Below are 27,246 nucleotides of genomic sequence, written 5' to 3' on the forward strand. Positions count from 1 at the left end.
ACACAATGGCAGTAAACTTTGTTAATATTTAGTGAAAGTATTTGCAGAACATTCACATCACAAAACAGTAAAAGATGACGGTAAAATAACATCGGTACAAGTTAACAGCACTCAATCAGAGGCTACAACCTAGATCATGAAACTTACATAAGCCGAGTGTAACCTGAAATATATCCGAGGATGGATTTACAAAGGAAATATCTTCTGCACACGTATGTGACTCATGAACTAATGGTGCAAATACGTAACACCAGTCAGAATCTGGTTTCAAGAAGACTTCAAAAGAAATGATAAAAACCTCTTCCAGCAGATCACACACACACACACACACACACACACACACACACACACACACACACACACACTGTGTTAGGAAATTCATTACGTTATACATCCAGTCATGAAAATACTACATATATATGTAATACATTACAATATACGTGATTACTCTGTTACTGAATGAGGCACTTCTCGGATTTCCAGCGGGACACTTAAGCATCCAAAGGCTTGATCCTAATGTGGATGCCGTTGAGAGAGCGAAGCACCAGACGGGCGATGATCTTGGGTTTCTGACCGGGGTCCTCGATCAGTTGGTATCTCTTCAGTGTCAGTGCGATCGCCACTTTGATCTCATTCATGGCAAAGTTCTGACCGATGCAGTTCCTTCAGAGGAAAACAGAAAATGAACAAACGATATGAGAAGTATGCACATACTGGAGTTTTTCATCCTTTCCAACCAAATTGAAAACAGAATGACAAAAAGCGCCTGATAATTTAGCTCAGCCTACCAATAATATGTCATCTACAGACCGTAGCACGTTAAACAGTCGCATTTCCCCACTTTTATGGGAACTTCTGAGTCAGTAGTTGGAAAGAAAAAGTAACATGAATCCAGCTCTCGATTTTCTAAAATTGTGCAGCTAAAATACAAATGTGTACAAATGCTGCAAGCACAGAGCAAAAGTAAGCCTGGTTCTGATTTGGTTCACGACTCCCTGACGTGTTGGATGAACGGATGACTTTTTTCCCCCCTCCAAATAGCAGCCAAATGACTCATCAAAAAAAAAAGAAGAAAAAAAAAAGACCTTTTCCTCCAGAGACGAAATAAAATCAAAAATTTAGGGGTGCAATTAAAGAGTATCGAAGAATATATTTGCCATTAATAAAGGATAAGAGAAGCAAATACTCTACTGGAATACAAAAGTTACAGTTGCTACATTTACAGTTATTTCTTCTCCAAACTGTATTTAACTTAGTAATTACGTGACACCTAAACTGTATTAACACACATAAGAAGTAATTCAGGCTCCTTTCAGCTCCAACTCGACTTACATCAGCACAAACAACTATACAAGTGAACTGTATGAGTGACTTACAATCAAATATTCCAATAAAGTACTGCTAACTTTAAATAACCTGTTTTACTGTCATCATAACCAATCTGGAAAGTGAACAGCGATTTTTGAAGCATACGTTTACATTTCCAGTGATTAAGGCATGTATTTTGACTGCAAGTACAATGCCAAAGTGCATAATAGGTAAAAATATAATATCTAAAAAAAAACGCAGGGTGATCCCAACTTTGTAATGTCGTAGACGTTCCCTCTCTTCAGCCCTGCACAAACTGAAAAGACTCAAGACTTGGAATTCCAGGGAGTTGCTGGTTTAGTTGTTTGGCTGAGCTCACTCGGTCCCCTCCTTTTCTGAAGTCCCTGATGAAACCTTAAGCTTTTGGTTTTGTTAAAAGCTGCCAGGTGCCAGGTTACACCTCCATGAACAGCAGGCTTCAGTCAGGTAAATGAGTAGACAGAGAGCAGCTGCAACCAGACAACTTCCCCGCCTGCTTCCTAGTGAACAATCACATGGTATCAGGTGGAGACAAACCTTGAACCGGCAGAGAAGGGTACGAAGGCAAGCGGGGACCTCCTGGATGCATTCTCTGGTAGGAAACGGAGTGGATCGAACACCTACAAAAGATAGAAAAAGACAATCATGTAATAAGTAAAGAAATATACCCAGCAGGCGCCAGGACACACACAGCTTTACCAATATCGATACTAATCAACTGACATGCTCAACCGCCAAGAGGGACACTTGATTCTACCACTTCCACTGCACCGTCTCTTACCTCAGGGTTTTCCCAGACAGTTGCATTCCTGTGCAGCGCATACACACTTAACCCAACTAGAGAACCTACAAAAAAAAAAAAAAAAAAGCAAATATTTAAGTTTTTTTTCCTGGAAACTGTGTGATTGCAAACAGACCAAATTTGTATATGTTAAACTGTTTATCACTCACGCAGCACACAGCAGCTTTGTACTGGTGCATCAGTGCAAATACTCGTGACAGCATTTGCATCTTTACACATCCTGTGCAACTGATCCCTCTTCAAACACACGGGACTTTATTTGAAATGTCAACTGAGAGTACAACTTTTCATAGACGCTGAGGGGAAATGCAAAAACAAAAATGCGAATGATCGCCTCGTTGTTGTTTGAGTACAAACATGGATGCAAATTAGTCACAGAACGTTTACATCCATGTTTGTACCCGGAAAGAAACCACGCTCACGCCGCTCTGGATTCAAGCCTTCTCACTGTGACAGTGCAAACCACTGCACCAACTCATTAGAGACTGATATTCACAGTGAATTGTGCAAGGTGTCATTATGCAAAAAACAAATCAGCATACAGGAGGTTAATATTTTATCTTTATCTGATATGGGTTCAAAGTTGCTTTGTATGAAACAGCAAAAGAACTTAACAAAAGCGCTCAACCGACCTTCTGGAAGACTCCTCCCATCAAAAAAGGTCATGGGCTTGGTTGTTTGTCGGGAAATTCCAGGCACAGGTGGGTAAAGACGGAGAGATTCTTTGATGCACATGGTGGTGTAAGGAATTTTACTCAGATCCTCCCTTAAAAAAAAAGGACAGATATAGTAACAATCAATAATCTATCCAATACTTGACCACACCCACTGCTGCGTTGCACCGCGTCAGCCTACCAGTCCACATCATCCTTCCCATCCAGGACTTGAATGATCTCCTCCCTGCAGAGCTTCTGGTGCTCCGGGTGACAGGCGAGACAGTAGAGGATGAAGGAGATGCCGCTGGCGGTGGTGTCGTGACCCTCGAACATGAAGGTGTCCACTTCAGCTCGTACGTCTTCATCGGACAGCCCCTGCTTTTTCTCATCCTTGAATTGATGACAAATAATTTATAGCAACATCATTATTATGTCTAGTAGTACAGTTAAAGAAGATTCCCCTCGTTTGTTTAACTTTTTCCCTTCACTTTTTCTAAACAAATATCCTGAAAATCACTATAACCAAGCCAGCCAACTTCTGAACTGAACGGCATTGCGTCAGGAAACAGCGTCTTCTTGCACTCCTAGTAGATTACTACTAGTAAATAAAGCTGTCAAATACATGCCACCAGGTAACAATATAATGTAGTGAGATGGTCGAAGTAGGAGGTGGCATGAAAAGAAAACAGGTAAAGAGGAAGTACCTCAAATTGGTTTGTTGTTTTGGGCAAATGTGGGCCAGCAGAGTGAGGGAACGGATCTTCCCTCAACATTAATGGTTGAGGTGCCCTTGAACAAGATATTAAACCTGAAAATGCTCCCCGAAGCACAGCAGCTGCTCTGGAGTGTGTGTGTGTGTGTGTGTGTGTGTGTGTGTGTGTGTGTGTGTGTGTGTGAGTTGACTGCTCATCCTAATTTCCTCTCTTGGGTTGATAAAGTATCTAAAAATACACCCGACAGTGGCAGTAATGGAAACACATATGCAGTACATCTGTTTACTTTTTACCTCACTGGGTCAGAGGTGCAGCTACTTGCTCACGTACTGTTACATAATCCTGTTATGACTTCAAATAAATACTTGCATGGTTCTGGTTGGTGAATCTTCAACATCTACAGAGAGACGGACTATGTTTCATAAAATGCAAGTCAGCATGTGTGTGTGTGTTTAGGTTTACGGACAGTCGAGAGCGCTGGCAAAGTCCAAAGCACGTGATGCAACTTTGAGCTGCCACTGGCCTGTTCCAGCTGGGTTTGTGGTGTTTTAACTACTTCAGGTCTCCGGGTCTTCCTCAGAAGGGAGACTTCCATATTCAGGGGCTACATCATGATTCAATTGACTGAAATAAATCCAAACTTCACATCACATTTAAAGTCTGTCAGGACAGAATATACTTTGAAACTTCCAGAAATCACTTGTTCAACAAACTAGAAAGACTACATTGTGGTTTTTGTGCCTCTCTCTCTTAAGTGAGGTCACCGTGACCTTTATCTTTGACCCTTTGACATATTTTCAGTTCATCCTAAAGTTAAAGTGGACATTTATATGGGATTTGAACAAATTTTTCTCACGGCGTTCCCGATGAATCACGTCGTCATGTATAGTACAGAGTATCACATGGTGGCATTCGGTGTTTTGATAACGAACCCTGGCACACAGAAGGATGTCCAGAAAGTCCAGGTTCCTCTTCTTCTGCAGGCTCTCCAGCTCCCTCTCTTCCTTCAGGGCTTCTTTTCTCTTTTGAATGACTTTGTCTTTAAAACACAACATGGATGAGGATTGCAGACTTTTGTTCAAAGCTCTGTTTCATACATACGTTTCATCGGCCTTACCTGTGTGACTGTGAGCAACCTTGCACGCCTTCCTGTATTTGAAGCCATGTGGGCTAAGGTAGAAAATGAGGTCATTGTGGTACGGAAAGGTCCTGAAGCGCAGGCTGACCAGGTTACTGAGCTCGTACACCGACTTGATGTATTTGTTAGTACCACTGAAACGACAAAAATTAAGACACACTGCTCGGTCACGTTGGACTAATGAGAGCGCAGAACATTGACAGAGTCTGTGGATGTCTGTGTGGACTGACCCCTCGGTCTGACAGTTGCTGCTGTAACTGAACGCGCACTTTAAAATGGTGTCCAGTGTCATGAGGCTCACGTGTTCAAACAATTCAAAGGACTCGCCGGTGTTTGCATAACTTTGCCATTTGTCCTGAAGATAGAGAACAGATGTGACACATCAGCGGGATAGCGAGGGGAGTTCTCACCACAACGTCACCACATTCTGCGCTTACCAACATAGTTTTAACAGAATCAGACATCCGTTTTGTGTACGGTTTCAATACATCATAATGGAAACCTGGGGTCAGGAGCCTCCTGTGGCGAAACCATTTTTGACCTTTCGTTGTCAGTAAACCCTCCCCTGAAGACACAAGCAGGCAATGAGTGATGGAGCAGAGAATGATTAATAATAATAAACATGCTGGAGAGCGAGAGAGAGAGAGAGAGAGAGAGAGAGAGAGAGAGAGAGAGAGAGAGGAGGGGTCTCTTACCAATCCAAGTTTCAATAAACTTGTATGCAAAATCATCTTTCGGCTCTGTAAATTAACAAACAAGTAAATGAAATGTGTCAACATCCAAGGCAGAAGCGGTAAACTGGTTATGCTGGACTAAAAGAGGATGTGTGAAGGTACAGAATGGGGCCTGACCAATAATACTGATATCAGAGGGTGATAAAATATCACGATATCACTCCGAAAAAAAAAAAAAAATATATATATATATATATATTTTCAATTGAGAGTTTCAAAATCCACTTTACTTCCAAAATAATGAAAAGCAGTGCAATAACTTGAAACATCACTCCAAATATGGGCGTGAACAGATCTCAGCTGATAATTGGATTTCGGGGGCTGATGCTGGATTAAAAAAAACAACTTAATTAAATTGATACAACAGCCAATATTATTTTTTTTTTGGAATGATCCATCCAATGCAGTTATCAAATATTGTGGCAAAGATATTTCATATTTTTAAGGTTCATTTATACTTATTTTTTTATTTTTTTTTTTAAAGAAAATACAGTTAAAAACAGCAACAACATATTTTCCGGTCCAAAATTGGTGCACTGAAGTACCTCAACAGCAAATAAAGATGGTAAATCTCGCCGATCATATATATATATTTTTTTAATGAATAATGCTCTGTAAATACATAATTTTGATATTGGAACCTCAATATCGATACTGATACGATTGCGATGGGTAGAAATCGGCTGCACCACACATCAGTAAAGCTGTCGTAAAAAACAAAAACAAAAATCGCTCACCTGTTGACGTCAGTAGAGTTTTCGCATAATCTGGATGGTGAATGTTCAGGAAAGACACAAAGGGACCGAACCAGATGGGGAAGGCGTTGGGGTAGCGTTCTCCGAGTTTGACCACCAGGTCCAGGTCTGTCCCGTCTTGCTTGAACTGAAAGATGAAATACAGGAGAAGAATTTTCACTCCGTCTTTGTAAATAAATCACCAGCGTGGTGGAGCGCTCTCATCATCTGCGGAGGGAGGTGCGGCAATTCCGCACTGTAAAGTAACATGATTGATGTGCATGAGTTCATGAGTAAACACTCTTAAAAAATGTCTTATAATTTCTCACGAAAGATTTTGCAACCTTTATTTATGGTTATGTCGCACAGCTGCTTACCTCCTTAACATGTCCAAACAGCCAGTGAGGCGGTGGTCCTGGAAATTGTTCAATATTTCCTAAGAGCTTCCTTCTCCTGATGAAGAGGAGCGTTAATTTGTAGACGAACGCGACGAGACAGAGAAGCGCAAACAAGTGATGCACGTGCCAACCGGAATAGTTGAACCGCGTAAGAACCTGAGTGATCATGACTGCGCCTCCTCCGCTGACTGCGGAAACTTAAGTCCTCAGCAGCCCGCTTGATGAGCGCTGAAGGGAAAATAAGGACAACTTTAAATATGACGTAGGCGTCGATGGCCGCACAGTGGGCGGAGCATCTTCACCGTTCCTGCCCACGCAGCCCTGCCTATCAAATGATGACTTCAAATCCTGACGGAAATCTCAGGTTTAGTGTGATAGAAGAGGAAGCAGTGAACGACTGGTAAAACGCGCGTGGAACGACTGGTAAAACGCGCGTGGAACGACTCCCCCCCCCCCCTAACTTTTTAAAATTTCGTCCATCCATTTTCTACCGCTTATTCTGTTAAGGGTCGCGGGAGGGGGGAGGGGGGGGGGGGCTTGAGTCTATCCCAGCCGCCTTCAGGTGAGAGGCGGACAGGTCACCAGTCCATCGCAGGGCCAACACATATAGACAGACAACCATTCACATCCACAGACAACACCTACGGTCAATTTAGACTATCAATCACCCTCGTATTCAACTGGTACCGCGTCACGGTGGTGCAGTGGTTAACGCTGTCGTCTCACAGCAAGACGGTTGCAGGTTCAAGTACTGGCTTGAGCACGGAATCCTTACTCGGCATTGTATCGTTGCATATGCTATGTCCAAATGAGTAGATACTCTAAATTGACCCTATGGTATGAATGTAAGTTGTTGTAAGACTTCCAATGTTTATTCAATTATCTGCTGGGATATGCTCCACCCCCCCTCAACCCTTAACACGATAAGTGGAAGAAAATGGATGGAAACACAAGGCACGCTTCTCTTTAGCCATAATTTCAATTCAAATTTCCGCATATCACCAAAATCAAAATAACAGAATAAAAATGAGCTCATGTTTGAAGTCAAGAATTAAACATTAAATAACGTAAAATATGTTAAAAAAATCAAATGGTTACTCAGATTTGATTCTTATCATTTCTCCTTTCAAAAATACTTTTCATTTCCTCTGTTTTTTGTGGACCACAGCCTCTGAGTCATCAGCCATCGCTGTGATGAGAGAAAATAACTGCAGAGAGGGTGTTTCTGTCGCACCAGCGTGGTCGTTATTTCTTTAAAGAACTTACAATGCTGTTTATTTTTCTTCTGATTATTTCAAACTCGTCCCTCTTCACCTCAGGAAACCGTAAGTAACTGATTAAATTATTGACATATGTTCTGCAAAATAGAAATTAAACAAATTACAATATATGCCATTTTAGGTCGTTATAAATAATAGGTCGTTATATAAATTATAAATAATTTCATTTTTTCATTTTCTGAATTGTGGAATTTTTTTTTTAAATAGAAAATAATATTTTGGCAGCAACAGGTGTCTTTCAGTTCCCACTCGGATGTTCTGCTGTAATACCTTGCCAATATGAAAGAGGAAATTCAAGCGCTTTCAAATGGTTGTACCAGAAAGACAAACATGGTGAACATATCCAGATCTTTTACCAAGGAGAGGGAGGACTACCATTCTATGACAGCTTCTGGAGGGATAAAGTCGGTGTTGCTCCGAATGGCTCCTTGATGATACATCGATTCACAGAAGATCTGGGCGGCCTTTACTCGTGTGAGAGTTCTTATCAAAACAAGCGCAAGAATAATACCCCCGTGAGAGTGCAGAAAGGTGAGACTGATTGTAGTTGTCATTATTTCTCCTCTTGAAACTGAAATAATTCTCTTCTCTCACCAGAAATTCTGAGCCAAGCTCTGAGAGCTGCTTATGTTACTGCAGGCAGCAGTTTTACAGATGCGTGCCCAGGTGAATTTACAACATGGAGATTTCAAGGAAATATGACTCTCAGCTCCATACAAGGACCAGAAATTGTGTCCTCAAACAAATCTTTACATATTTCAAATGTCGAAAGAGCACATGCCGGGAAATACACTTGTTGGATGAGTAAATGTGCTGGACACTCACAGAAGCTACTTACTATCATCTTGTGTGTGGTCACAGGTGAGAAAACAGAGTTATGTAAGTTACATCAATAGTCAATGGCAAAACTGAGACTTTTTGTTTTGCTGAATTTCAGTCCACCATCATCAGAATTCCTCTGTTTCTTGTGCTGTGACTTGTGATGTTGACCCCGATACCATCAAACCAAACAGCACACCAAATATGGAGACAGACACGATGAATATATCAGTGCACGTGAATCCAGGTGGGTCTTTGCACTGCCGGGCAAAGCAGATGTCCGATGGGAACAGTACGGTTGACAGCAACAATACACCATCAAATGCATCAAACAAAACAACAGGTAGGTCTTTACTCTATCTCACATGAAGATCTGTGTCCTGAATCTAAAGAAAATTGGTGAATATGTTATTGGTTTTACAGATACAATGGCGTATATTTATGGATTTACAGCAGCCATTGTGTGTTTTACTTTTGTTGCGTTGTTCTGGAACCTCAGATCAAGACTGTGGGCCGGTAAGATATGCAGGTGTTTGTTTGATCTAAACTTCCTGTTTCTTGCTTCTGTGGTGGTTTGTTGCTTTGAGACAGATTGAGCAACATTTTCCTTCTTCTGTGTCTCTAAAGGTGTTTGTAATGGACGCTGCTCATGTTCTGACAGGGTATGTGTGAGATGAGTATGCTGCCAATAGAACAACAGTGAGCTAACAATTTGGGTCAAACTATTAAAAATATTTTTTTTTCTTGTCCCTGCAGGATGAAGACAATTCTGATGTGATTTATTCATCTGTTACCATCCAGTGGGATGGTAAAAGACATGGCAATGATGGAGACGAAAATGAATGTGTGTATAGTGAAATGAAAACATAGAAAAAAGGTGTGTCATTTATTAAAAGTAACAGTTGAGTAAAGAATGATTTGTTGCATTGCATTTAAAGATATTTGAAGCATTGGATTAATTTTGATAGGTATTTTTTGAGAGTAAGGATTGCAGTAAAAGTGTAAATTGCTGGTGGTAAACTTGCTCTATTTGTATAACACTTTCTCTATATGGATAAAGAAAGGAGGGAATTAATATCAGTATCAAGTGATTAAAAATACAAATTACAGGAGTACGATCTTAAGTACATAATATTTTCATCAATTACTTTCAAGAAATGGGCTGCACGGTGGTGTAGTGGTCAGCACTGTGGCCTCACTGCAAGAAGGTTTTGGGTTCGAGTCCCGGCTCGGGCATGGGATCTTTCTGTGCGGAGTTGGCATGTTCTCTCTCCCCGTGCCTGCTTGGGTACTCTCTGGTACTCCAGCTTCCTCCGACAGTCCAAAGACATACAATTTGGGGGTTCTCTAAATTGACTGTAGGTGTGAGTGTGAATGGTTGATTGTCTCTGTATGGTGGCCCTGCGATAGACTGGCTACCTGTCCAGGGTGAACCCCGCCTCTCACCCAGGGCCGCTGGGATAGGCTTCAGCCCCCCGCGATCCTGAATAGAAAGAAATGAATGAATGAACTTTCAAGAAACAGGAACAATAGAGAAGGTAGTTTTCGTTTCGCTTTGTCTGACGGTTCAGCACGCCACGGTCCAGTAGATGGCGGTAATGCGCATGTAAACCGCCAATAAACCCAAAAGAACGAGAAGAAGAAGCTGCAGCAGAAGAAGACGAAGAAGAAGTGGCAGTTGCAGTAGCAGCCGCAGCAGAAGGACAATTAACTACACCCAGCCCATTAAGGATGAAAACAGAGACAGTTTTTGTATTAATTAAAAAAAATACATCGGATATTGCGCTGGATAAGTTGGTGGTTTCGATTAGCTAGCCGCTAGCTCGTCTTGTGGCTAACAGTAATCGCCATCCGTTGAATGAACAGACGTGTGGGGGCCACAGAATCCTCGGTGTTTCCTGCGGAGAGGACGAACACATCCAACATACACACAGTTTCCCTCAACTAACCACCTTCTGTGCTTGGTGGTTGAAGTTTTCTCAGGTAACGCAGGGAATTTAGCACGGAAACGAACCGAGACAATTGGCTTTATTAAGCTAACCTAGGTTACGCATGAACACGTCGCGTTAAGTGAAACATTTTAGTCAAACACAGAAGCTTAAAGTCGACCGTTATTACAACAAATGTTACCCTCCCTCAGACAAACAAGAACAAGCGTGAAGAGAGATGGAGGCTCCTCCCGTCACTGTGATGCCCGTCACCGGCGGAACCATCAATATGATGGAGTACCTGTTGCAAGGTGAGTTTCATCATTGACACTCGGGGACAGAAGTAGGCACATACAAACAGGTAACAAAGTAAAAGAAAACTCTTGAGTAAATCATTTCAGACACTCTCAAGGGGCTGTGCTGTTTTGAGGAGTATGAAAATGATATCAACGCATGATGTGGTTTTTGCATCAAAACACCAAGTCCTCTTTTGGAGAAAGATGTTCCATCCTCTCAGGAGAGTTCAAGGAGTTTAAAAAGTCACATTTAATCTCTTCTGTTTGCACAACACCTTTCTAAAAAATGTCTGTTGTTTTTTCCTCTTAACTTGAAATGTAGTAGTACACCATTATCTTTCTTTTCTTCATTCTTCATTCTTTCTTTTCATTTTCCTTCTTTTAATGTCTATCTACCTTGTGGGTGCAGCATGACGTGCTTGCAGTGTTTTGCTAAGCTAACGTATTCGTGCAGCATATTTTCCTGCATAGAGCACACAAGCAAGGACTCAGCAATACAATTTGTAGTGGCTGTGGTGCACTAAGTGATGCAATAACTTAATATCTTAACTACGCAGGCAGCATATTATGTGCTTTAAGGTACTGTAAGTATAGTTTCTAAGTCCAATAACTCATGTGTTCTCAACTATGCAATGCTGTGGATGGCTCTGATGTTGTCAGTGATCGAATGGCAAAATGGGTTGTTCTTGCTATCGGTGATTACAGTTCCTTTTCTGGAAGTCTGTTGGAGGAGTCTTAAACCTTATTTTCAAGATGAAATGCCTCTGTTTTTTGCCTCCTGTTACGTTGTTCCAAATATCTTCCTTAAAGTGCATGCGTGTTCACCAGTGTGAGCGAGGAAATAGTCCACCTAAAGCAATATTACTTGACCGCTGCAACCAGAACCAGCTAGAATACAAACTAGCAACCAGCAGTAAGCTTCCCCTTAAGATGGTGAGGAGAGATTTTAAAAACAAAACATGAAGACATAAATAAATTCTTTCCTGCATCCTAGCACCACATTGTATTATTCATGTTTTTTGTCTACTCTTTTTCAATTCAGGGAGTGTTTTAGACCAGGCTCTGGAAAGCCTCTTGCATCGCCTCCGAGGTCTGTGTGACAACATGGAACCTGAGTCTTTTACCGATCATGAACTGGTTTATCTTCTGAAGGGCCAACAAGGCAACCCTTTCATTCTCCGTGCCCGGCGCTCTCTCTCCCACCCCACCGCACCGTGGCATCTACGCTACCTGGGCCAGCCTGAAGTGGGAGACAAGAGTCGTCACGCCTTGGTGCGCAACTGCGTGGATGTGGCTGCCTCTCACAGCTTGCCAGAGTTCCTCAATGAAATGGGCTTTCGCATGGACCATGAGTTTGTGTCCAATGGGCATATATTCCGTAAAGGTGCGATGAAAGTAGTCGTTAGCAAGCTGTCGCGCATCCTGGTACCTGGGAACACCGACAACACAGAACGTCTGTCGCTCTCCTACTTGGTGGAGCTGAGCGTGTTGGCGCCCGCTGGCCAGGATACTGTGTCAGAAGACATGCGGAGCTTTGCGGAGCAACTCAAACCTCTGGTTCACCTAGAAAAGATCGACCCCAGCAAACAGAGACATTGAGACACCATATAGAGGATCTAGAACTCTACGACTAACCTGGACACATCACATCTTTTGTTTTGTTTTATTGTTTTTGTCCAAGTACTTGTGAAATGAAATACAACACAGCTTTCCCTTAAGTTACTTGCCTGTTCAGTTTGTTCCAGTTTGTTGAGCTGGAAATTGTTGATTTGACCCAAGATATTACAACGTTTGATCAGTCAATAGAAGTTTTGTCTGTTTTTTTTTTTCAGTTTTACAAGTGTCTCTCGCAACAAAAATCAGCTTCTGTGCATAAAGGGAGTGCTGCGTGTTCACGGAGCAACAGCATCATGTCAGGAAGGAAAAGAAGGTAGAAATGGTGCTGTCAGGTGAAGCAGGAACACCTCAGGAGGTGGGGCGTCCGTCTGATAATCAGCCTCTCCATTGACCATGTTGAACCAGACATTCTATGCTCCGAGCAGGTTGCGTTTAGAGTCAAGTTATGATTAACAGCTCGGAAAAAAAAGAATCCCATAGTGTGAAATATGCTGCTTTTTCATTTCTTCCAACTTATGCAACCCTTATTTAAAGTTAGGAAAGTACTTTTCATCTGGTAGTTGCTGGTGTAGTTTTTCAATGAACGTGCACGTTTTATCCCACTAGGGGTCACTCTCGTGCTTCTTGTTACTGTCCATCTGATTGGAGCCAGCTGAATCTCTACCTCTGATCATCTACAGGAGATGTGGTTGCCATGGAAATAATTAGCTGTGAGATCTGCATCCCCCCCAAACCCCCCACTCTAATTAGCTTTCTCAATTGCTTAATGATACATAGACCTGTGAAAGCCTTTCTTTCTTCCCCTCAACAAAAGCATTGATTTTCCCCTCTCTTCCCCTCTCATTTCTACTGTTAACCCATTAGTGCCTCTTTCATGGGAACTTGAGCTGGGACTATTACACATGAAAGCACTACAGTTGCCTCAGGTTCTTCCCTCGTACTCGCTGAATATCAAAATGGCCTGTATGCCAGTGTGTCAACAATATGGCCAAGCTTCTGTGCAGACCAAAGTAACTAATGCACATCCTGTCTGTTGTGATAATAATGTGGGCAATAAGACATGAGTGTGTCTAATAATATCCCTCCAGGAGGATGCATTTGCAGGGCTTGCGATGGAAAGTGACCGTGTGCATGTCTGAAGGGAGAACTGGAGGGCTGAAGGCTGTCTCTACATGTTGACCTACCTGTATATCACAGGTGATGGGGACAAGCTCGCTCAGGTGGAAAGGTGAGGCGACTTTACTTCCACATACACTCAGTGCACCTTGAGAAATCACCCTCTGTGTGCGTTTTATACATTTTCATGATGTAATGCAAATATTTGTGCTTACATTGAGCGCTAGATGAGACTGTTTATCAGACACAGACTGCTTTAGTGACCTCGGGCTTTCAGTGTCGGTGAAGCAACATCCAGGACTACAGCTATTGTGTCCCATTCACAACGATGCTTTTGCATGGTGACAAACACTCCATACGGTGAATAGGAAACTCATTTGTCCGTCAACAAATATAAATACTGATTCAGGTGTTTGGAACGCTGGATTGAAGGAGTGAGACGAATAACAACGAACAAAGTCAGTGAGTCACAATGATGTAAATATTCGCCAAAACGATCATAAGGATTTTTGCGGTTATGGAGCAGCCCTACCGTGTTATGTTCCAACAAGCAGAGGGACTAAAGCATGATGTTACAGCTCTGAGTGAATTATGTATTACAGAGGCAGATGCCTCCTTGCCCAAGGCTTTATACGTCCAGCATGGATACTCTACAGTTTTCTGGCTTTGTTCCACTTAAACTTGAGTTTAGCACAGTGCTCTGCAGTGATGAGCTGGACTCCCACTGCACCTCCACTCCACATTGCCTGGAGAGCAGAGGCATAGCTAGGCTAATCAGTGTCTTGGCATCAGGCCTACTCGGCTATTGTGGATGCAGCCAACCACTGACTTGCACAAGTGAGGGGTTTAACTCATTGCCAGAGGCAATATGATATGATGCATGCTTTATTTGACGAAAGGGAGACGAGAGTACCACCCTCTCCCGGCACATACTGTACATGCTGATATCTTCATACATCATGCTACTGTATGTGTTTCCTTGGACGTGGAAGGGCACACTGGCCTTAGTGTGGGACTGATCATGAAACTTCTCATCGTGATATTATTTTAATATTTTTGTTTTCAAGTGGTTAAATGATTGTAGACATGGCTTTCATCAGAATTTTTTGCAAGCTGAACCCCCATGGCAGGACTGGAACAAACAAGAGGTAAGTATTCTTCAGTCTGTTTAGTCTTTTCAATTTATTAAAGCATTTTAAACAGTTGCAATTTGAGTTCATCAAATTGCATTTTACTCCCATTCAGCGGCCCACAAAGTCTGCATGTTGAGTTGGCAATGTTTAAAAAAACAAGGAAAAGCCCTGCATCCTCACCATTGAGAGAAAAAAACAACAACATTTGTCCTTATTCATTATTTTCTAAATTATTCTGTGCACACTTTTGAAATAATAACCATTATGATTTAAAGTGCACAGATTCACCATCTGACATCTCTGGTTTAATTAGTTTATTGCTTTATATAATTAAGCGAGGTGTGCATTTGGGTATGAGAAGTGTGCACCCTGATTGTCCTCTTTGGCTCATTTAGTTGTTAACGGTCTTAAAGTCTTTAAATATAATTAATTGGCTAAGGCGAATAGTGTTAATTAATCACATTTTTTAGACCCCAGAAATGGGGAGAGAAGCCATTACCTGCACATGCCTTATACTTTCCATTTCGCAACACGGTCTAATTAGAACTCTTGGCACCCATTGTCTTTGCTCTCTCTCAGCAAAATATTCCTTGTTGGCAGCATGGATGCCACACAAAGCTGGCTTTTACTCAGGGCAGGAAGTCTATAAGTCAGCCTACTTTGGGCCAGTGCCACGATGGGGTCAAATACAGCTTCGCCTACTCAGGAAGGCTCCCAATAGCTGGATTTGAGCCCTCTCCTTCCTGTGTCATTGGGAGTCCATATGCTTCTTGGAGAGAAGCTGAGAGGGAGAGAAAACCAGGAGAGGTGTTTTCCCAGACACACATCAATCTCCCAAGGGTGGTCTTGTGGCTTCTCTGGCTTCCTTTTTTACCCTAATCTCACTGGACAGGATGAGAGATGCATTACACAACCTCATGAGGCTGAGAGGGTCGAGGATGAGCCTGGAAGAAATGGAGGGGTGGGGGAATGGGAATGAAATATCTGAGCACTTTTTTCGGGGTGCAAATTGACAGGCACAAAGCTCTGCCTTGTTGCCGTGGTACTCTGCCTTGCTTGTGGCTGGCTGAGGTGATTACCGCTGTGCAGAACATGCTGTTCCAGGATCAGCCACACAGAGCCTGCAGCCAGCCACACTGCCTCTGGAATGTCTGGTATGGGGACAGCCTGTCAGCCTGGAAGCGACTTAGCACATATGAAGCTTTTAAACTCGCACTGCGTGGGTCTTCCTCCTCTCTGTGAGTCTGACTCTACTCCCTCACTTAATGTGTAATCATTATGTAACCTCAAGTCTGAACAGGAATCACAAGTAGCACCTTGTGCAGCTGTCTCCAGTGCTGGTTCGACTCCCTGGAACATATTGAAGTGATCCGGAGATTATGAAAAAGCATATAAATCAACTACATCAAAAACAAAGCAGTCGCAATTTGATTCCATTGAATTTCAGCATTAAGTCACAGTGACGCATCCTCCTGTGTTTTGGACACAGATTTCTCAACATCAGGCATGTCTGAGTCTACACTATGTTGTGCAACTTTTAAGTACAGTCTGTGCATGCTTTGCACGAAGAGGGCGGGGTGACAGTTTTAGCCACTGTGCTGTACAGGAGCTTGTTTTGATGCCGCTCATAAAGTCTTTTCAGTCACTCCAAAAAATGTGACGCCAGCCAGTCAGCGTAGGTGAACTAAGGTGAACTTCTCTCTGCATTTGAAATCCCAGCTGTTAGTGCATTCACACTGACATGCCCCCTTCAGGTCACACTGATTACCTACGGGCAATTACAACGCTCACATGGAACTGCTGCCTAAACATCAGAAATTGTAGCTGCTGCTGCATGTGAGTCTGTATAAGTAGAGCTGCCTGTAAAATGCCCATGAATAAGTAATAATCTCCCAGCATAACAGGTGTGAATGTTGCATATAAAGTGAAGCAGACTGTAAAATGGGCTCTGAGGTCAGCAAATCTTTTCAGGATGAATAAAGGTGAAACTTGTGTGAGGCTCTGAAGGCATTTTATTTATAAAGAGGATAAAGAGCCAATGAGAATGGAGCACCTGTGACTGTACCCGCCTATAGCTGTCAGGTCTGAAGAGGAGGAGGAGGAGGAAGTGGTGGTGGTGGTGGGGTGGAGGGGAGGAATCCCCCCTCGGTCACTGAAGCAGAATTACACACGTCTGACGGCTGTGTCTGCCAGACCATCTCTGCTCTCTCTTGTCAAGGGTTTTATTTTTGCTTCCTAACTTTGACTGGACTGTATAGTGGACCCCTTTTATAATTTAGATCTCTCTCTCTCTCTCTCTCTCTCTCTCTCTCTCTCTCTCTCTCTCTCTCTCTCTCTCTCTCTATATATATATATAGATATATATATATCTATATATCTATATATATATAGATATAGATAGATATAGATATATACTGGCTTCTGAAAAGCCCCATTTCACCTCACTCCTCCTGGATTAAAATCTAGGGTTACCTAATCTCTTTTAATCTGAACTAAATCTGACTAATCGGCATAGAAAATCACACTCACTGAGGTATAGCCCGCAAATAATCAGGTGAAACCTCCTGTGAGTCCCCTTGGAGGGCATTTGGCCACTGCACACGGCGCCTTACGCACAAAACCCGGTCACATTATGTTTCTTTTTAAAGGAGAAGCCCGTGTAAAATTGTGCATGGGACTTTTGTTGTTGTTGTTTCATTTAATCGCGGTTGGGCGTGGAGTCTGGCACACAAAGCGCCGTGTGACGCTGCGCCAGGAAGAACATTATGCAGAGTTTTGAATTTGGGGTCTCCGTTCATAACCGACAGGGTTAAGAGAGAGAGAGAGAGAGAGAAAAAGAGTGTGTGTGTGTGTGTGTGTGTGTGTGTGTGTGTGGAGGAGATGGAGTTCGGGATTTCGCTGTAATCATGTTCAGAGGGTATTGATTTCGTGAGCGCACTCCAATTGGCAGCATCTCCACTACAGCGCCGGCGCGTCATCCTCGGTTCACGTCGACGGAACGAGTTGTAAGCAAATGAGAACATGTGTGGGATCTGAGAGCGAGGGAAGGCAAAGGGGATAGAGAGAGGGAGAGAGAGGAGGCGCGATAAAGGCGAATTTTATCAACCTGGCAAGTGGATACGAGATTTTGATTGCTGAACTCTCTTTTTTTTTCTTTTTTTTTTTTAAATTCTCAGACTGGGGATTTATTGATTCGTCACATGCGCACGCCTCTTCATTATAATCGCAGACAGTTGTGCGCTGCTCAGGCTGAATTGACTTGAATGTGCCGCTGCCAGTTTAATCCGCGCAGACTGGAAGATTTAATAATTCACGGTAATCACGCATTATCGCCTCAGTGGATGCTCTCTACTCAGCCCTGGTGATTTTTTTTTCCCTTTCCTTCTCCCCCCCCCCCCCTCCACCACCATCACCACCCCCTCACCCCCCCCCCCCCACCCCACATTCCTCCTGTTGTCTTCTGGAGGATTTATCGACGGTTGCTTTGCACACATACGCTCCTTATCTGAGATATCATCTGTTGCTGCTGCCGCTGCTGGATGGAGGAGCTCCTGTGACTGGCGCTCACACGCGTTTGTGATGACTGTCTGGAGGTGATGTGGACTGCTAACTAAGAGCCGTTTAATGATATTTTACTTCAGGTAAAATGGACGACAAATTACTATTACTTTTATTACTTCTCTTATCTTTACACGCGGTGCTGTGATCGTGCTTTTCATCCACCATGATCTTCCTACTCCGTTGAGATTCTCGTCATTGATTGAAGACTGTAAGTTTAATATTAACCACAAGGCGAATTTTTCAGCGTGAAAGGGATCGTGGATGTATTTCCCCTCCCTTGCTCCTGCTTTGATTTGTTCCGTTTCAAACTGAAGGGTAAATGTTGATGATGGAGGACGACGAATTAGACGTTCATCAGGTTGATTCGGATTTCGAGCCGCAAAGCCGGCCTCGCTCGTGCACCTGGCCGCTACCTTGCCCGGAGGATTTCCCCGGTGGACACGAGGTCAGTGGGGGGCTTCCACTGGCCAACATCAAGGTAGAACCGGAGGACGTTCCGGCTTGTAGAGCCGGACTCGTGGGCGGAACGCCGGGGGAGCTCAAACATCCAGCCGGCGCCCCAGCACCCACAGGCGCGACGCACCCATGCCTGGCTGGCGCGGCGCTCGATGTGACCGGACCGCTGCGCAAAGCCAAGTCTTCACGGCGGAACGCATGGGGGAACCAGTCCTACGCGGATCTCATTACCCGCGCCATTGAGAGCACCCCGGAGAAGAGACTCACGCTGTCACAGATATACGACTGGATGGTCCGTTATGTGCCCTATTTCAAGGATAAGGGCGACAGTAACAGCTCAGCTGGCTGGAAGGTAAGCGACACACACACGCACACACAAAAAGGCCAGTGTGATGTGGTCGTTAATCATCGGGAGTGTGAGCTGAAAATATGAGTATTAGTCACCACTATTTTCACCTCTTGTGCCATGTCACCGTGGGATTCCGTGTCGGTTACGCACGAGCGGTGCCGTGCGTGATCTTGTCTTAGTTCATTACTGCCGTCAGTCACCCTAATAGATCATTGATGGGAGGATGTCATAGACTGAAGTGGAGCCACTGTGTGTAACCCAGCTCGTAGTAGTGCATGAAATCCTCTCAGTGGAGGCAGAAACAGGGTGGTTAATGATTTATATCCATAATCTGCTGCTGGGGAATGTGACAGATTAACAAAAGAAAGTGATTTCATTCTAGCAGCTACGACATATTGCTCTCTACTCCTTTTTTTCTTTTTCTTTTTTTAACAGTGTGACACTTGTGAGATCACAGGTCAGCTGTCCACAGTGTAAATATTCAACAGGGGAGCTCACGACTGACCACAATCCACCACCGCTGCCTTGTCTGGCTGAGAGCCTAGAATAACCTTCTGGACATATGCCCGTGTTATCAGTCTCTGCTCTCTGTCTCATCTTGTTTCTATTTATTATTGGCTATTTGAGGACAGAGGACAGGACAGGAAGTTCATTCACCTTTCCGGGCTGAGACGCAGATGTGACATTTCCATATGACTGGATGAATATGTATTGCATGTTGTGTCTTTGTGGGTGCATTGTCAGTCTGTAGAATCTAGTTCCTGTGTTGGCGGATGGGTTTCTTGCATATCTTTCACTTCTAAACAGGATTTAGAGACGTCACACTGATGGGTCACATCTCCCTCCTTCTGTAAGCCCATTCTTGAGCGTACAATCAAACGCTATATTTATTCTCTAACAGGAACAATTATAGAGTTGTGACCTCATACTGGGGACTATCAAGGCGTGTTGTTTACGAAATCATATTTGATCAGATACCACAGTCATGAGCAATCAATCTTCTGTCCAAACTTGTTGTGTTACTTTTGCATAGCATAAACTCTGCTTGGAGTTGGCCTCCGTGTCAATACCAAGCACCTGACTGACACCTTAATCCTGTCCCATTAAAGTGAACTCTGCTAAGGCACGTCTCCAGGTAGCCCGCCTGCACTCCAACCAAGAGGGTTACTTCTTCAACCACAAAGCCACGTTATCTTTAGCAACATCTCAGTCTGCTATTTATGAAACTGCAAATTAGGGGGTTTGACACTGGCAGGTCTTGGGCCATTTCAGGCCACAGACGAGACACGGGGCCTGCTCCAGGTAATGATGGGGGATTAGGTAAGTCAGTTAAAGCATGCAGCCATCATGTAAAGAACAGGGCTTGACCTGGTTTTACTCAGAGACAGACTGGCCATGTAAACACACACTCAGGAGTCACATGTTAGGTAGAGGAACCGAGCAAACAGCAAATGGGAATATTATCACTCTGCTGCATGCGCATTATGTACAGTAGAATTTCTGATGCAACTGCCTACTTTGGCTCCTGCAATCAATGTTTACAACTTTTTAGTAAACTTTGCTCATTTATAAGAATCCCAGTTGAAGTAGAAGTGTTTTGAATGCATAATGAAAGCCTCTTAATATATTAAGGAGCGTGACAGAAGGTCCATAAATATAGATTTTTTTTGCAAACTTTAGCTTTTTTTTTTGACAGAGACAGTCTTGTAATAAAAAGGGCATGGGCACATAAAACAGATGGTATAATGAGGGATTACATGTTGGATTGTGTGTAAAATCAAGCAAGTTTGACAAGGTAGCATTAAGTCACATGTTCAGATTCGGTCCGCAAACCCGGACACATAAGTGTAGAATCAGATCAGCTCTCATGCGTGTAATTTTATCATCATTTCAGGCAATTATATTTGACAGCAGCATTTGCGTGTTTGAAAACATGACTCGTATCATCATCTCAATGTCCATGAGCAACGTATTTGATGTCTTTCTGTTGTCGAAGGGATTTTTTTTTTTTTTAAAGGAGTAATTGTTGTTAAGCTGCTGATGAAATGAAATGAAATTAAGTGATATAGCTCGGCTGTTTGCGTAGGAGGCTGGCAGGCTGGAGGGGAGGGGGTTGTGGGCGGCGGTGGTGGGGGTGAGCAGGGATATCCAACTGAAAGTGAAGGCACCTCTTGAGACCGTTTATCGAACCTGGATCACACATGGTGGTTCTAGGGAAATAATCCTCAAAAGCAGATTGTGTGCTGCTCTGCCCATATTAGAAAGAGTGTGATGCAGCCTTTAATAGAGTGTTAGACAATGAGCACCCCTAGACAGTACCTTTAAGCTCCTTTTAATGGCTTCTGACTTCTAGGAAGGCTGCATTATTCTGAGGGCATGACTTCTCAATCACCTTCTTAAGGCAGGAGGGGTTAGGAATGGTGCACTTGTGAACCCTCTTACCCCGCTTGTCACAACCACAGCATCTTTAGTAACTTCCCTGGCCTTTAGTTTCCAACCCAGAAGTTTGCAGTGTCCTGAATTTCAGGAATCTTGAAGTCCCACGGATTATGTTTCAATGACTAAATCTATCCGATGCTCTTAACACCTGCTAACATCTGGCTTTTGTCTGCAATGTGAAAGGGTTTAATCAGTATTCTATCTGCAGTAGACACGGATATTTATCTGCTCTCTTTTCCATTGATGTAAACACAAAACTCATGTGTATGTGGTAATTAGTAACACCCTTCCGGCGCAATGGTATGACATCAGCATTCAAGCAGCGCCCGGATATTGTTGAGTTGGTGTTGCGTTTGAAAAATCGACTGGAGCAAAATATATAAAACAGTAATGGCTGAAAATCACCGTCACTGTCCCCTGGATTGATGGTTTACTTTTTCTTTTCATTTGCAATCGTGATGTCAAACTTGACGCACTGGAAAAAACAAACCAGAAAGGCAACTTGCTCGTCAACCTGCGGTGGGAAAGAAGTCAATCCGCTTTTTTTCGGGGTGGACTTGTTCTGGTTTAAAAAACCCGCAGGTATGTGCAGTGGGAAGGTGCATGTAGCTTTGTGCGTGGGTGAGTCACATGTCAGGAACGTCAAAGCATCAGGTGTCAGCCGCGGTGGGAAGGGCTGACCTCTTAAATTGATGTGTATGTTTGAGGCAGCGACGTGCCATCGCAGAGAATGATGCGTAATCTAGTTCCTGACTTCCCTAAATGGGGGGGTTGAAAGGGACCTTGAAGTGGGGAATGCCCTGTAGATTTCCAGGTATTCATCAGATTAACAGGGGGCCTACTTACGTGTCAGCATGGGTGGTATGTGGCACTTAAGTGGTTGTAGTTTATTAAGCATAAAAAGAAACGTGTACTCCCACGTTAAGTTCAGGGGTCAGGCAACTGCAGGGCATCTGTTTGTGATTTTCAGCCTTACAAATATATTCCCCCGTCTGTGTTTGCAGTACTGGGCTTTTTCCAGACCTTGGGGAGTGAGATGTCTGGGGACTGTGCGGCAGGTTGGTAACTGTGCCAGGCAGTCACTCAGACGTCCAAAGCGACCAGACTGTTATTTCCAAGTGTGTTTAGGTAGTGCAGGGCCAACAGGGAAAGTGGACTTCCTTTATTGACAGAAATCATACAAATGAAAAAAGAGGGAGCTCAGAGACAGAGCGGGATCAATTATAACAGTAAGTGTGCAGTGTCTGTGGTAAGGAAAGACTAGAAAATTAAGGTGGGAGACGGAATGTCTTATCTCCTGTAAAGGCAGATAATCCCTCTCTCCACAGACAGTAGTATTTATCACAGGACTAGATCATATCAAATGATCTAATTGATTTATAGGTAAAGAGATGGACAGACTTTTGTAATCCTGTCACCATGCACAGCCTTCAGCAGCTCCAGCAGAGAGACTCTCTGCAAATATGAGGGATATGAATGTCAAATGTGCAGCCGAGAGTGTGTTTGACAGAAGCTTAGCATGAAGTGGAGAGGCTTCAAACTTTAAGTGTGTAGAAATGTGTGTGTGTGTGTGTGTGTGTGTGTGTGTGTGTGTGTGTGTGTGTGTGTGTGTGCGTGCGTGCGTGCGTGAGTTTAAGGGCTCATGTGTGGATGCTTGTGTCACTTGATGATGGTCGGTAAGGCTGGAGAGACTGGAAAGTATCCTAGACATCAGCTGATTCATATTTTATCCTTCGTCTTGGCTCAGGGGGAGCCGAGTAATTTGAGAGTGCGACAGACACACACACGCACACACGCATGCACATACATACATGCGCACAAACACACTCACAAAATGAGAGCATATGATGCATGCCGGACAGATTTATGGCACAGGATTATGAGCACCTTACATCTCTCCTTGGCTTCTGCGACTGTCGGAGCCAGGTTGGGTTCAGGCAGTATATTCAGGTTGAGCTGGGTGTCTGATGCCAGAGCAGCCCATTCTCAATGCCTTTCCCCCTGCAGCCTTAAGGCACTTCATTTCTCACTGAAAATAATTAATGTACATGCAAATTACCAAAGCACGGGCACACATTCAAATAGGGTAGACGGTTCTATGAAAAACAGTATAAATTTGCCTTTGATTTTATTTCTTATCACCCCATCTAGCTGACAGACGCGTTATCTCCTCTTTGTATCTCTGCTTTCCTGCCATCTATGTCTAATGAGAGGCTCTATACATTCTTTGTGGTTTTTTTAGCACAAGGGCAACTGAGGTGAAGAGTCATTCCTCAGAGAGCTATGGCATCAGGATTTTCAGCTTCAGTCTCTTGCCAGTGATCTAGACTGCCTTAAGCAGCGCGCCTCCTCTTATCTGAGGGAAATCTCATATCTCACATTATCTCAGAGATAATAGGATAACAATGCTGGATTTTCCCCAGCTCAACTCTTCTCAGCTACTGGGTCTTTTGGAGCAGAACACTAGGGGATGAGACCATCAAGCTCCCAATTCGACAGGGTTGAACTAATTTGTTCTTTCCAGCTGAACTGAACTTCATCTGTTGAAGCATTTCCTACCAAGCTTATCGGCTCCTTTTTTTTGGGTCTTTTTTTTGCAGTCGTTTGGTGACACTTCTCTGGATATTTAATACATGTCTCAGTTCGTTTTACTTCTTAAAACGAAGCATGGTGAAGCGTAGGGGAATTGTCATTTTTTCCCATTGCGCTCCGTAGGGTGATGGTTTCCACTATTCCCTCAAGCACACACATTTGCACGAAACACTTGTGCCTCCTCAAACCACCCATGGAGGAACACTCTGTTCTTGGGTGGGGTGAACCAATTTTGGTGGAGGGGGCTGACCGAGAGCGGAAGAGACTTTCTGTGGTGCTGTTTTGCTGTCTGATTTGTTTTGAAACCTGACTGACTCGCGCCGATTGGCTCATGTGGAAGGGGTGGCTCTGGTAAGTGCCCACAGATTTTTTGGCAAAACCATTCACAGCTGCAGGGAGAGAATGTGGTGTGTGTGTGTGTGTGTGTGTGTGTGTGTGTGTGTGTGTGTGTGTCTCTCTCTCTCTCTCTCTCTCTCTCTCCCTCTCCCTCTCTCAGTCTGTGTAAGTTTGATGTCATGGAGATTTGATGGGAGGGGTGACAGCCCTGAGTGTTACGCCAGTGCTGTATGTTTTGAACAAATCTCTTTTTATTTCCAGGAAACCTTGGTTATGTGATTGGGGAGAACATGCCATTGCTGTCGGACTCACTCTAGGCATTCAGTATCCTACATATCAGGGAAATTAGGAACAAACCTGCTGGGTTTTTTTCTCAGCTACCCAACAGCTACTGACCCCAATAAAAATGTAGTTTGTCCCTGTGATTTACAGTGTGACAAATAATAATAATAATAAAAAATCTATTGACTGTTAATATTATGCTGGGGGATTTAATCCAGAGGCTGTCAGAATGTTCAAGACAGTATTACAACCGATGGACAGCGCTAATGTGATGTCACATTATTGGGCTGAAGCCTGAACTCGCCACCATGTTGATTTTTTTTTTCCCCCCCGGAGAGACAAACTGAACATAAAACACATTTCTAAAAATGGCCAGGGAGCGGCTAATGAGAACTGAGTCAACAACCTCATGTGCAACTTAATGGATTTTAAACCTTAAAATAATTTTAAAAGGTTGGTTTCACCAAAATTAAAATGAATTGTCATGACGGGGGAAATCTGAGCAAAAGCCATTTTCATACCAAGCTGTAAATGTGTTCCTATCCGTGAAGTTCAGTTTAACAGGAGTGTCTGTGGGGATTAACTCACTTCTGAAGCGGATCCCCAAGTGGCCACTCGAGGAACTGCTTTTTGCTGCTTTGTGTTGGTGGTGTAGACCACCAAGATTAAAGCAGTTTTCATTCATGAGCACCAAAAGTGACTAATGGATAACTCATCCTCCAATAATACACTTACATCTCAGGAATTGATTGACAAGACTGTACTCACATTTCAAAAAAGGTTCGGAGTTATTTGGCATTTGTCAAATCAAGCGCAATGCTACTTATTCATTTACGAAGAAAAGTCCATCCGTTTCCGATTTCATTTGTTCCAGAAATTAATTTTTGAATTTCAAATGTCGTTAATGGCTTTGGGTATTCACTTCAGTGTGTGAATAAAATGCGTTAACCCTTGTGGTGCCAGAAATCTCAGTCAACATGTGTAGTGGCTTGTTGCTCATCTGTGTCAATGTGCAGTAACGTGTGAGTGTCTCTCTGCGAGTGTGAGTGAGTGAGTGAGTGAGTGAGTGTGTGTGTGTGTGTGTATTTCTGAATATAATGCATGCGTCTCTTTCCCCTCTCCCCGTGTGAGTGTATGTGTGTGCGCATGTGGGTGTGTTGGGGGGGTTGATGGGCTCAGTGGGAGCTCGGGTCCCGGGGGAACAGCTCTCGTTAATAATTCAGACGAGGCTCATTATCAAGGCAGCGCAGATTTCTCCCTGATTCCACCTTAATTGCGGGCAGGCTGCTCTACTCAGGCAGGCGGTAGTCATGCTGGGTCGACTCTCTCTGTCTGCTTCTCTACTACTACGGGGCCTGTTCTGCTCCATCTCCGCCACTCGTACTGATCACAGCGCAGTGGCCTGAGGCGGAGACATATTAGTGCACACCGTAATAGCTGTAATGCACTATGAACGTACTATTTTTATTTGTACTTAAAGACGTGCCTCATATATTTCTGATTAGATACAGACTGTGGAATGTTTTCATTTGTTGGCCAACAACGATGTAATATGCCAGATGATGTGGTCGGTTATAGGGCTGAAATAATAAGTTAACTGTGGCAGAAAATATATCTACAATTTAATCATGTCAGTGTGTTTTCACTTGAATATAAAGTTTTCCTCTTTTTCAATAATTCTAAATAGAATATTTTAAATTTTGGATGGACAGTTGTCTCCTCATCAGACTCCCTCTGAGTCATGCGTGCTAAAGACACCGTACGTAGAGATTAATTGGGAAGGAAAATGATAGGCCCGAGTAAGCTGTAAGATTTATGGTTCATTGTAATTGACGTATCATTTGTTTCCTCAAAGATCCGCCTAAAACACAACTCATATTATTGCCTGATGATGCACACTACACAAACCCTAATGTGTTTTCCTTTGGTTACATGCTTTGTGAAATATTATCATTGTGGGTTTATCCTTGAAATAGCCTATAGCATATTATCATACTGATGACACTATATAATGTGTGCTCCCGTGATTTATATCAGGCTACAATAATACTCCTCTTCAAGCCTATCTATAGGATTATGAAATGTGTCTTGTCTTCATAATTTAGTCTGACTGATGGGTTTCTATTCAGTCCGTTCAGTGAAGCCCCACCGAGAGAGCAACATAATGGGCCTGATCTTGTCATACATGTATATGAATATTTCAGATCAAGCCATTGTAACTAGATGGGGGCATTAGATAAACAACACAGATGTGTCTTCCTCTTCGCTCCTGCTATAAGATGAAGTGCGCTCTGAGCTGTATTTCTCTCCCGGCTACAGAACTAGCATCCCACAAATCACACTACCCATATTTCCTAATTCACTTTTTTCTCTTAGTAGGATATTTCTTCCTGTATGTGGTAGATTGATGTTTGCATGCATGTGTGTAAATGTGTGTGTTTACGCATATTGTCACGTCTGTCCCTGAGAAAGAGATGATGTATGCCAAGTTAAATGGTCTATCTCACAATGCTCCATCTC

General features: G+C 43.3%; 3 protein-coding genes and 1 long non-coding RNA gene across 4 annotated transcripts in view; 3 read left to right on the forward strand and 1 right to left on the reverse strand.

The window, feature by feature from the left end:
• Positions 1-12: 12 nt before the first annotated feature.
• On the reverse strand, positions 13-6,744 carry cyp4t8 (cytochrome P450, family 4, subfamily T, polypeptide 8). The gene is made up of 12 exons (XM_086218050.1): positions 6,502-6,744; positions 6,128-6,272; positions 5,352-5,396; positions 5,094-5,221; positions 4,887-5,011; positions 4,636-4,790; positions 4,451-4,557; positions 3,005-3,195; positions 2,782-2,915; positions 2,129-2,193; positions 1,885-1,967; positions 13-663 (listed from the first exon to the last, which is right to left on the reverse strand). Exons 1-12 carry the CDS (start codon positions 6,688-6,690, stop codon positions 492-494), a joined length of 1,539 nt encoding a protein of 512 aa, XP_086074176.1. The 5' UTR covers positions 6,691-6,744; the 3' UTR covers positions 13-491.
• Positions 6,745-8,001: 1,257 nt separating this feature from the next.
• Positions 8,002-9,449, forward strand: LOC147253057 (uncharacterized). The gene is made up of 6 exons (XR_015118404.1): positions 8,002-8,333; positions 8,400-8,663; positions 8,740-8,964; positions 9,045-9,137; positions 9,249-9,283; positions 9,378-9,449. It is a non-coding gene; the product is annotated as an uncharacterized LOC147253057 (long non-coding RNA).
• Positions 9,450-10,256: 807 nt separating this feature from the next.
• med18 (mediator of RNA polymerase II transcription, subunit 18 homolog (yeast)) lies at positions 10,257-12,657 on the forward strand. Its single transcript, XM_086217123.1, has 3 exons — positions 10,257-10,604; positions 10,762-10,860; positions 11,888-12,657. The coding sequence occupies exons 2-3, from the start codon at positions 10,788-10,790 to the stop codon at positions 12,442-12,444; spliced, it is 630 nt and encodes a 209-aa protein (XP_086073249.1). The 5' UTR covers positions 10,257-10,604; positions 10,762-10,787; the 3' UTR covers positions 12,445-12,657.
• A 4,931-nt stretch (positions 12,658-17,588) lies between these two features.
• The window catches only part of LOC147253059 (forkhead box protein O6-like), a 33,964-nt gene continuing 24,306 nt past the window's right edge, over positions 17,589-27,246 (forward strand). The window contains exon 1 of the mRNA XM_086218052.1: positions 17,589-19,080. Coding sequence (XP_086074178.1) covers positions 18,592-19,080 — 489 coding nt within the window. The 5' untranslated portion in view covers positions 17,589-18,591. The remainder of the gene's footprint in view (positions 19,081-27,246) is intronic.

The sequence above is a fragment of the Aulostomus chinensis genome, chromosome 11 (genome assembly GCF_037954235.1).
Source record: "Aulostomus chinensis isolate RoL2024-O1b breed Wild chromosome 11, RoL_Achi_v1.0, whole genome shotgun sequence".
Classification (NCBI taxonomy): Eukaryota; Metazoa; Chordata; class Actinopteri; order Syngnathiformes; family Aulostomidae; genus Aulostomus; species Aulostomus chinensis.

What these genes read in the sequence shown, in the direction of transcription:
- cyp4t8 (XM_086218050.1), bottom strand. Translation starts at nt 6,690, where the DNA reads ATGATCACTCAGGTTCTTACGCGGTTCAACTATTCCGGTTGGCACGTG. An exon ending in AGCAACTGTCAGACCGAGGG is followed by an intron (nt 4,791 to 4,886) that starts GTCAGTCCACAC and finishes TTGTCGTTTCAG; the next exon opens with TGGTACTAACAAATACATCA. An exon ending in GGTTGCTCACAGTCACACAG is followed by an intron (nt 4,558 to 4,635) that starts GTAAGGCCGATG and finishes TGTGTTTTAAAG; the next exon opens with ACAAAGTCATTCAAAAGAGA.
- med18 (XM_086217123.1), top strand. Translation starts at nt 10,788, where the DNA reads ATGGAGGCTCCTCCCGTCACTGTGATGCCCGTCACCGGCGGAACCATC. An exon ending in GATGGAGTACCTGTTGCAAG is followed by an intron (nt 10,861 to 11,887) that starts GTGAGTTTCATC and finishes TTTTCAATTCAG; the next exon opens with GGAGTGTTTTAGACCAGGCT.